The sequence below is a fragment of the Botryllus schlosseri genome, chromosome 10 (assembly GCF_051294905.1).
Source record: "Botryllus schlosseri isolate E-star chromosome 10, Bs_hap1, whole genome shotgun sequence".
In the NCBI taxonomy this organism is placed as follows: domain Eukaryota; kingdom Metazoa; phylum Chordata; class Ascidiacea; order Stolidobranchia; family Styelidae; genus Botryllus; species Botryllus schlosseri.
In genome coordinates, this window is record NC_137245.1 from 1080872 (window position 1) to 1092901 (window position 12030).

A 12030-nucleotide genomic window follows, 5' to 3' on the forward strand; every position below is an offset into this window, starting at 1 on the left:
TAAAGCAATACACACGTATTTTTAGTACATGTACAAATGACAGCGTTTAAGTAAAACACGTGAATTTTTACGCGAGTATTATGAATCTGCTTGCATTGTCGCCGAAACCCGTCATCTTTATATTCCATTGCACGTGCATCCACAGGGATACTGATAAAACAAATATATTGTTAACACATGCAGGCATAACTGGATCGACGTGACTCCCGCGTAGCCTAATAATGTTTCCATTCCGTACGCTGCATGCTAGATTGCATATCAAACACAGCAGCATTTTATATCAGTTTATATCAGTGATTCCCAACCTTTATCCAGTCATGCACATCTTGCAAAACATGTAACATTATTTCTCATAGATAACGCAATTCGAGCCTTTATAAAAGACCGAAAATGAACAATAAAGTAGGCTACATCCCCAACATCCCCAATGGGGCCGGATTCCTGAATCAATACATTATTCGTATAATTATCCCCCTACACAAGAAATAAATCAAATGTAACTTTTAGGTAAAAACAGTATTCATTGCATTTATTCACTTGATGTACTTTCAGAGGTGGTCAGTAACGAAGTACTTCTACTTTTTGTAGTACTTGAAGTAGATTTTTCCTACTCACACTACTTTTTAAGTAGTTATGATTTTAGACTACTTCTACTTCTACTTGACAGTTTTTAGTTTTGTAGGCAACAATAGGCATAGAATATCTACTTACTTACCTACTTGTGAACGACCACTCCTACTTCTACTTGAGTAAAAATTTCAGCGTTACTTCTACTTCTACTTGAGTAGCGACGCTGACTACTTTGACCACCTCTGTGTACTTTTATAGCTGGTGAAGTCAATTATACTACCGTAAGCATCGAATTTTGCGAGTTGATGACCTATATCGCTTCGAAGTATCAAAACTTGTTCATAAATATTTTTCCAATAGTCAGCCTCCTGTGTTTGATGACTTTTTCATACCTGCTAAAAATGTCCATTACCATTACACGAGATTCTCGTCAAAGGAAAATATCTACTTACCCCTACCCAATAGCAACTTAACTAAGAGATCTATCGACTACTCGGGACCTATCATCTGGAAAGCATTACCACCACATAACCGTGAATTGCCTAATAGATTCAAAAAAGACCTACTTGATCACCTCTTGTCGTTATACTACTAACACTGTTGCCCTACCTCGCCCAGACATTGCTTCATTGATCATTTGCTACCATCGCTTAATTTTTATTCTATTTCCCTTTTTTAACTAAACATTTTTTACAGCCAGACTGTTCAGAGTCAAGTCTGCCTGTTTGATGCTGGTGTGATCAGACTAGATGACCTTCACGGTCTTATCGATCATTCCTATCTAATACCGAATAATGTGCATGCATATTTTCTGTACCACCATCTCTGCCGTTTGTTATGTATTTTGGTTGGATGAAATTAAAGACTCTCTCTCTCTTTCTCTCTCTCTCTCTCTCTCTCTCTCTCTATACATCTGTGGTCGATCAACGTTGTCAACAAGTTCTTTGAACTATAGCTAGATGACGGACGTAGAAACCCTTAGTAAAGACAGCACGTGTAAATAAGTGAAATTTTTGTCATGGTAATGTTCGTGGTCGAAAATGTTTGACCTCTTGTAAGTAGCCGCGGGCCACGCTATCATGCAAGTCCGAAAATTGTCTGCGGGCCCTCACCATCCCATCGCAACCCGGGTCCGGCCCGCAGGCCGTATCTTGCCCGCTCATGATATAATGGGATATAGAAGATTTCAAAAAGAAATTCATCCCACGGGACATCTAGTTATGGATGATTTATGAATTACAGGCAACAAAGCACCTGGCAAATCAATATTCTCTCCCCCTCATGAAAAGTAGAGGTTTCTAAAAACTAATATCAGGCAAACTCTAATGCTGCATTAAACTAAATCGCGTGCTACGTGGAAGCGTACATATCAACAACCAGGCTATATTGCCTCACTAACTTTCCTGGGGGTTGGTTGACAATCGCGTGATTATAGGTTAGTATACATAAAACATGGGAACTAAAAGCTACCATATTAAATGTAATGCGTAGGAGAATTCGTGTCAAACGATAATCATTTTTTAATGGAAGGGTCCAGATTAATCAATGAGACTTAAATAGGATTATTGGACCAACATCGATTCTTATCCTTTCTAAGATGACATTAACAATCCTGCTGAGCCTACCTATCATTAGAAATTATTGGCAAACTGATATGTTCATGTTTACAGGGAATTTTATTTGAAAGTTCGAGGTTAACCACACCTCAGCATTTCAGCAAATAGGGAATCGCAATTAAGAATACCTGCCAAATGTAATTGACCATTGTAGTCGTAAAGAAACCGTGAATACGACAAACAGCAGGTGAACGATACGTCATCCACTGCACCAAATACGAAGGCTCTCGACCTTATTTACGGGACCAAATGGGAAACGCCGTTCCTTTACTGTTGGGAACATTATTGGTCAATCCTCCCCAATAGTTACTCTTATGTCCTACTCACTGGTTAAGATTTCTAATACTCGGTGAAGATATCGCGCCAGAAATTTCGAAACGGGTTAAAAACGATGATATGCAGTCGCGGCAGTTGGAGTAGAACGGGCCTTATCCATAATTCATATAATTGCAACTCCATTACGGTGGCTCTCTGAAGAAACTGGCTGCGGCAAAAAACCTTATTTTAATCTGTACTTCAACAATTTGAGACCACACCAGTGACCCTCCCCCCTTTAAAGCAAGCATTTATTTGCCAACATCAGGATGACTAACACAAGCACTGTCCAGATCGACTTTAATAAGACGGCATAGCTCTCGGTCGACAATAGCTCGGTGTTTCGCTAGTATTTTTAATTGACTATAGCTGATTCAGATTCTCGATGTCGAGAGGCAAAATGCATATACATTCTTTATAGGCCAGATATAAAGGAGGATGTCCAAGTAGTATTTTACACATGAATTACGAATTCAATTGTGAGGTGTATGGCGTGCTTTAGCATGAATGTTGTGCAGCACAAATACTCCGGCCTGTAGGCAAAAAAATTCTTTTGATTTAAAACATAAAACCTACACTGGAATAATAATCCGTGGACTATATCTAATCCGTATAAATGTAAAATCTAAAGCTGAATCTGAAGATCCGCGGCTGTATAAACTAAACCGGAAATGCGTATACTTTGAAGCCTGTTTATTTATGTACAGTGTTCTACGACGCCTACATATGTCGTATGCGTAATCCAGAATAAAAATAAAATCAATTAACCGGGTATGTTGCAACGAATCAAGTCATACACAGTGTAATTCGTAAAGTAACAATGACAACGAACAAGACTTGAACCATATTATACCAGGACAGTCACGCTGAAGTTAAATACGAAAAATACTTACATAAACTCATCGTACTAATATGATATTTGCATTGTGTAAAATAGTAATTCTTAATCCTTTTAGAGCGCGACCCAAATCTGTGTTTTATTGACATCTAACTACCGATGTCTCACGCATTCTGATGAAGGCACTTCTACTTTTCAGTCTTGCATTTTATACGCCGACTTGATGTACTTATGACATCATGTGGATTTGTTCCTTTTACTTGAGTATCAGGGCCGGCTGCTTTGATCATCTCTGCTTTGACGATCCGAAATTTTGTATACGGATATCCTGGCTTCTACGGATTAGAATTGAACCAGATTTGTTATACAACGATTTTTTTAGACAACCTAACAATTGCATGGCGTGGCCAGTAAAATTTTCATTCGAATGGTATATAGATATTGCAATGAACTCGAATATTTTCAATTGACACTCGTCAGGAGTTATCGTCAGCAACGAGTAGAGAATTCAAAAGAACATTGTGTATCAACAAACGTATCACAACATATGACGTTACTTGAGACGATTGTTGATATACAATGTTATTTCCAATTCTCTACTAGTTGCTGACGGTTGTCAGCCGAAATTACTTGGGTTCATTTCAACATGAATATACTACTTAATTGGATATTAAAGTTGTGTACCTCCAAGAAGCTCTCCAGCAAAATTTGAAAAAAAAAATTATAAATTAAATAGCTTCGCTTCTACAGGTTGGAATTGAGCAAATTTGGTGTGCATCGTTTGTTTTTCACCAACATAACAATTTTTATCACGTATAGCCATTAAAATTTGGAGAAAAATCTTATTTTTGAACAAACCTAGTGTAGATTTTTCACAATAACTATCCGTACTATTCGAATGCATGCACGTTTTTAATCGCCATTCTCGTAAAATTAGGTGATTTTTTATAGCCAATGCAATTACAGAGCCTCGAGGTTGGAAACCACTGCTTTTATGGGCCTATATCCTAGATTCTTGGTTATCAATAGTAACTTTTAATTGTAGAATAGTACACCGTAGTACCTCTATTTGGACATTTCCCCGTTTATCTTGTTGTCCACCGATCGTAACCTTCTTTTCTTTGGTGCAAATCTTATCCACGCAATACGCTTTCGGGCACCATTTCCCATCGGTCTCTTGGTAACATTCCTCCATATCTTTGCATGAATCGCCTGCACATTGGCTACCGGGGGTGCTAAAAATTACAATGGAAGATACTTTGAGGGTACAGAACTTCAATATATTCATTACGTAAATATATTAAAACCCGTATCAACAGTCGTATCATCAGAAGTGAAGTCATGTTCGGTGATTAGATTGTTGATAGAAAGTTATTTTTATTTATCTACTATTCGTTTACAATTACCCCTGACGAGTGCCCGCGAAAATATGAAGACATTATGAATATATTATTCTATTGTATATTGAGTACCTCCAAGAATATATTATTCAAGTACGCTTGGCGTGTCTCATCGTCGCTGATTTACTTCACGAAACAAGATCTACTCACCTTGAACGCATTCCTTCGAATTTTGTAGATTAGATATTTGAATCGCTAATCTGTTCTCAATGGTTTTCAAATTATGCGTGCCTGTAGGTGTGCGCGTTGTGCGCTTATAATATAAGCATTTAATTGAGATAATAAATGGTGTTTATGTTTTCATAAACTCAAAGGACGGCTTTCGGTCGTCTGGAACTTTCGTTAACAGTGTTTGAGCAAGACTAACCTCATACCACGAAGACTCTTTTCTATGTTGCTTCCTTTGAGATAAACTACCCGTTTCCCCACGCACGATTAACAATAGACCTCAAGCATGAATGTATAGTTGGACAACTAGATAATTTTGATCTTTTGCATATTATATTGCAATTAGAATTGGCCCGTTTTTCTCTAAATTAGATCACAATTAGAATTATTGAATTCGCAATTCCTTGGATATTGAATTTAATTATGCACTGGAAAGAAAGCAAGATGAGTTGATATCAAATAAAAGTTGCAACATTACTCAGTTTTCACATCTGGACCAATTGATGTAAATGCGTCCAATACACCATTACATATGGTGCCTCAGGTTTGAGTTAGTCCAAAGGTTACCCCAGTTTAACAAGGCAGAAATCATTGTACTATTATTGAGCTTGGGCGGGCTGCATAATTACAAATAACATGAACCTCACATGACATGAACTGACATGACACGAACGCACAAATTCTGTAAAGTGCACCTTGGAGAAGTTATGCTATACAAAACAGCAGATCGGCTGTTTTAGTAAGCCGCGGTTCGCGTACAATTGTTCTGCGTCAATGAGCATTTGCATATAGGCGCAAAAATAGGTTTCTCGCTAAGGATCCAAGTACGTTTTTTGTGCTCGTACCAAACTCGAATACAAAGATGACAAGTGAATTCATGATGAGACATAACATAAAATATGATATCAATTATTTTAAACCAATAATATATAGATTCAATTAAACTATCAACGACAATCAATACATCACCTGCATTTCCATCCGAATATAATAATTGGCTGTTCAAGAGAAACCCTCTTTCCTTCATAAATTCCTTGATACTTGTATGATAGACAAGTCACGATATTGCAAACATTGTTTTTAACCTCCGTGGAAGGATCCGTCACACACACGGGTTGAAACCTTTCGAATGTTTAGATACAGAGCAAGGTACATTATGGTAGAGATTTGGTGTATAAAGGATGGCATTACGGTATCCTGTATATATATAATATGAATTTATTTTTACCTTGTACTTTCGCAGCTGTTGGGATACAGACCTGGAATTATTGCAATTGGAGGCCAGTGTTTTTGTGCATTTCCCTGAAATTAATAATGATAATTATTAAACGAAGTAGCTTGATGCACTATATATAGGATACTTAGGGGCGTTGCAATTAGTAGTCAAAGAAATGAATAAGTTTATCAATGACAATTAAAATAGTGTAATACGTCTGGCGACATTTTAGTTACTCTAGGTTTTGGGTGGAAGTCGCTTTGCTGTCATCGTGACGCAGCTGAAATCCAATAAATTGTGATAATTGATATTAAGATTAATAGAAAATACTGCGATATTTTATAAACAAATCTTCTCAGTATAGAACCTGCTATTCGAACCTCTGGATTATCAAAATTCCCATACTAAACTTGAACGGTAACGAAACGTTCGCACTGTTCTTCGTATAGCATATATCGCACACTTCAATAATTATAGTCGGAAATTATCATCACTGATACGTCATGTAAGAATTGTGTCTAGGTATTGAACTTAAAGTCCATCAATCAAAACCTACATTACCGTTTACCGAGTTCTAACGGATTTAAATAAATTGTCGAATCATAGAAAGCTTACCTTTTCATTTGAACTAACAGGAAACACAAAACAGGAGGAATAAAACACAAGAGGAGATGTCATTACGACCAACCGGGCAATTCGCATCCAAATCATATCTACCATAAGTCTTTTCATCAGCTATAACAACGTCAGGTGTGTATCTCAAGGTATAATCCACCCTTAAATATGTATCCCATGTAAATTAAAACAGATGCTACCAGCGGCGGTGATTAGATAGCCTATGAGTTTCGGTGTGTGGTACCAGTCGAGTTTCGAATGCTAGAAGTCATGAGACGAGCTGTATCCTACACCTATCAAAATTGTAACAATTTACCTTGTAATCCATGATTTTGATTATACAGACTATGGATTGCGGTGTATTGAACTGTGTGATTACTCAGGTATCTCCGAATTTAATCGCAATTTATCCCCAATTATAAGGTCGCGGTTATCCGCAGTATGCTACAAATTACTTCACTCATTGCAGGTTGATTCGTACCGTTTTACTGATTGCAAATATATATATCGAATTGAAATTTTTCCACGAGATGTGAGGCTCCGAATGTTTTAATATAAATAACGTTTAATCGATCTCTGTGTTATGGCATTCTGCTCTGTTAGACATGTATATTTAGAAAAACGCTCCTGCAGATAGGAGGTTCCCTGTCACAAACATGCCATACAAATCAAAAAGTATTATTAGGCAGTTTAAACCAACTTAAGTAACCTAAAACTTCATACCTCACGTTGCACGACATTTATGTCAGTGGTTGCAAAACTAGGGTTCACGGTTATTTTGGGGTCGGCGAAACAATTGTGTGAGAGACCGAAACGCAAAATGACGCTTTCCATCAACGCTTTCAGAAAACTTATTTTCAAGACAAACTTAAAGCTGAAAAGGGAGCTAAAAATCCTTTCACAGGCCAACATATAGTATGACGAGCATGAGCATATTGTTATAGATCCGAAAAAGACGACACTATTGTCAAGTTACAAAAATAGACATAAAAATGGTGTTTTAAAAACGTGCTTATAGACCTACGTGTTAACATCTGCATAATCATATATCGACGGCCGCAGGCTGAACACCGTTTGCTTAGCCGTTGTACATGTAACTAAGCTGACTAAAAAGTAAAAGTAAATAAAATTAAAATGGTAAGCTATAACAATAAAGTTGCATGGGTCGGTAGACAAAGTCGATTAAAATCAGTAATGGGTAATCTCGGGCGCCAACTAACGACAATGAACATCAGGTACAAACATCAATGACTGCATCACTGACGCGTCCAGGTCTTTGTTGAGAGCATCGTGTACGCAATCGTAGTGTGGACGCTGGTAAAATTCATTTGCGTCACACTGGAATTAGATAACTCATTTTGTTGTTGTCGATCCGTTATCAGCACTGACTTGACACTGAAGTCGGTATTGATCTTTGTTGGTTTTAAAAGTGTTTGATAACGGGATAGAAAACGACATTTTGTAGGAACTGTCGCAGGGGCCGCCAACGCGGTGCCCGCCGGCCCCAGGTAGGCCGCGAGGAAAAGATGAGTAGACCGCGAGCCTGTTTTAACAATAGATCGATAGCAGAATTTACCAATATTCGACAGTTTATTGCCAGTCAGCTTTTAAATATATGGATTGACTGATTTAGCTATAGTTTTGTTTAATCACACTAACGTGTAACTTACAAATTACAATACATAAATATATCCAAGCACTTAACACGATGATATCAAATATTCTCAATTACAATTAGTAATATAGGCCTACCAATATGTAATAGAATCACAAGATATCGAAGACGTAGGATAAGGCGCACTGCCTATACAGGCGACATGACGCCATCCACGTTCTTCTCGAAATGGCAGGGTTTACGTTATGGTAGCTTGACTTTCAGGACAATGAGGAAGTAGTAAACAACGTCACTATTCGGTAGCAGATAACCGTGAATTACTAGCAGATTTTCAATATCTGTATGCCCATTACGAATGTTTTCTCTATTTTTTACGAGTCTGCGCAAACACACCAAGTCACTGCGCAGGGCCTTGGACAACAGTGCGCAAACAGGCCCCATAGGGTGATAAACCCCAGGGTACTTGTGAAATAAGTGCCCGGAGGTCTAGGCGGCAATAGTTGTTGCATCATAAAATGGGAGTGTTGTAGGATAGTAAGTGTTTTACATGTACATTGAAATGAGGGTGAAAAAATCACCAGGTCTGGTAAGGAACAAGTGAAAAAAATGACCCTGCCATATGAATAACACGGGTTTAAAATATGAGAGAATCAGTAAATATGAGGTTCTCAAGAAAAAGAAGGTTTGACCCGCAAAGGACGGTAGAGAGTGGATGGTCGCCACATACTGTCTTGTTTACTTGCGCAGATACGTGGGGAGGAACCTACAATGTGTTGAGTTTGATCGAATCGGGTGCGCTTCTCAACACACAAGACTGTGTGCTATTTCTGAGAAATCACGGGTTGTTGGTGCGAAGAATGAAATGCAAGCGATGTAGAAATATAATGAAAGAGGAAAATACTTCGACAGGCTACGATGGGTTTAGGTGGCGATGCAACCCCTGTGATACTACGGCGACTATACGGAAACACTCGATATTCGCGGGAAGCAAGGTAGAACTTCCCAAATTATTAATATTGTTCTACTTTTGGGCCCATGACGCGTTGCAAACTCAAATTGCGCATGAAGCTGAGATTAGCCAGCGTTCAACGGTCACCTGGTGCGGCCGTTTGCGAAAGCTTTGTTCGGCCGAATTTCACAGGAAGAAACGACGTTTAGGAAGTGAAAAAGGCTGTGTGATCATTGATGAAACGCATTTAGCTAAGCGCCGGGCTGCCTCGGGTAAAGGACCAGCTGTTAAAGCCATTTGGGGGTTCGGAGGCATAGATAAAGCTACCGGAAAAATGTTTATAGAAATAACTTCCGACAGGACTGCTGAAGTATTCCGAAAACTCATAGTAGAAAATGTGGCAGAAGGGTCCACAATTCTAACCGATGCCTACCCTTCCTACAGGGGCATAGAGAGCTGGGGGAAGGGTTATACACACGGTGTAGTGGACCACTCCCGTTGGTTCAAGGACCCTCGGACAGCTTTTTGTACTAATGAAATCGAAGGGGCCTGGGGCCAGCTCAAATATCATTTACATAGGTCTCGTGGTTTAGCACGTCATCTTTTGGCCGATTACGTAGGGGAGTTTTTGTGGAAACGTCAACATCAAAAGACTGACCGATTCTTGGCACTCCTACGTACCATACACAATGACCCACAGTATAATTTTGATAAATTTGATGGGTCTCCTGTATTACCACCATTGGAAACCCCGCTATAGGGTTCTAGGACGGAAATGACGCTATCTGTTATTTTGTGTTTTTACAGACGTTAGTCTAGGGCTAGTGCGCGATTACATTTAATTTATGACGTGGAAAGAATCACCGCCACTATCCGTACCATGGACCTCCTTCCTCATTCTCTGTCTATCCTTGTTGGTATCATTTGTACATCTGATTTGTTGCTGCATACGGCGGCGCAAGGCATGCGCGGACTCGCAGATCCTGTAACAAGTAGAGCACGATCTTTCACTCAGGGGACACTAGGTGAACTACGGGGACCCCTGCCTGATGAATGGGTCACTTTAAATGATACACAATGGGAGGACTATCACTTGATGAGCATATTCAATAAAACTGCGGAGCGACATGTATATAGACGGCCTGAGTTGTTTTACAGTAAGTCATTTGGTTACGTAGTGGCTGAGCGATTTTCATTACAACAAATGGCGTTTCCACATGGAAGATATTGGTCAAGCGTACAAGAATTTGAACGCACTTGTCTATGTCAGCGGCGCCTGGGTCAAATCACGCCCAATATTTCCTATGATGTTCTTAAACAAACGAACATGTTCATACGTCCAATAGGATTTTATAGGATTCAGTGGTTCTGGAATGGGGACCAATACTGGTTTCATGACCTTGGCAGGAATTACTCCATGTTTGCTCTTACCAAATTTAAATTGATTATGATCCGGCTATTCGAAAGTTACTCAGCTGTTGAAGCTTCATGCAGTCAAGAGCGAATGGGAGATCAGGACAAAGAAAAAATGAGTGAATTGAATAAGTATAATGCCAGTAGCAATAGTTTTACACAATGCTGGCATCTGGTACAGAAAAACTACGCCTCCCATAGCACTTTTTGGCAAAAATTTCACTCCTGGAGGGAAGAAGGGGTCAGAATGGGAATCTGTACAAGGTGTAATTTTAGAGGAGTGATTTCTGCCCTGGAACCAAATAAGGCAGATATAATCATCCAAGAAATAGTAATGACTACAATAATTGACTGGCAGTATGTGCGCAATAGGTTGATACCATGCCGGGCCCAGGGGGGATGGATTAATCAGGATTGGTTTGCGCACTTATGGCCCAATTCTGCTGTAATAGCCCATTCGTGCAACTTCTGGCCAGGAATGAATACCACCCTATGGGGTGATCTACCAACGACAAATTTCCCTCCGAGAGTAAAATGGATACAACCGTCTTTTCCAAATCTGGATCATAGTGTGTATGCTAATCGTGGCAATCAGGGCTTGAAGTGGAATAATCTTTTTGATGGTGTGCCGACTAGGTTTAAGGCATCTACATCAACATGGGTACCTTTTCCCAGGCCAATGTGGAAATTCTTCCCCTCTCTTACTGCGTCGGACATAGCATGTAATAATAGAATATCACGTAACCAGGATTTGTGTCGCGACCCTGTGGGCGGACCCATTTTGAAGGCAGCATTTTGGGACCATGTTCATTTTGATCCGGAGCTAAACCGACCACGTTTCCCAGGAGGCCCAATAGAAATTAAGGGAGAGATAGTATCGAGTGAGAGTATCAAACGGGGTACGCGTGGAAGACGTAAAAGGTTTCTGTCCGGATTATTATGTCTAATATTCGGCCTGGTGTCAGCAGTAGCCGTCGTGGCGTCAGTTTCATCCCAATTGCATGAAGAAACGGTAGATCTGACCAGACAAATCAATGATAGAATGACGCAAGCTACGCAGAGGTCCACTGCACTAGGAAGGAAGATTAACGAGCTCTCTCGGCTCCAGATAGCTCAACAACAAAAATTGGACCAAACAGTGGCCACTATGGAAGTGAGGTCATCACTAGTAAATAAACGCCTAGTATTATTGGAAAAATACATAGAGAGGAATCGACAGATGATAGTAACACAAGCAACAGCCTCTCTGACCTCTTTTCAAAACTATAAAGAAATGAGTGATGCCGAACTAGCCATCGATCGATTGGTTTTAAAT

At 39.4% G+C, this 12030-nt stretch overlaps 1 protein-coding gene across 1 annotated transcript; it reads right to left on the reverse strand.

Moving 5' to 3' along the window:
• On the reverse strand, positions 1-6914 carry LOC145448889 (uncharacterized). Its single transcript, XM_080327335.1, has 5 exons — positions 6739-6914; positions 6136-6209; positions 5877-6029; positions 4403-4574; positions 1-150 (listed from the first exon to the last, which is right to left on the reverse strand). Exons 1-5 carry the CDS (start codon positions 6853-6855, stop codon positions 118-120), a joined length of 549 nt encoding a protein of 182 aa, XP_080183461.1. The 5' UTR covers positions 6856-6914; the 3' UTR covers positions 1-117.
• Positions 6915-12030: the final 5116 nt, after the last annotated feature.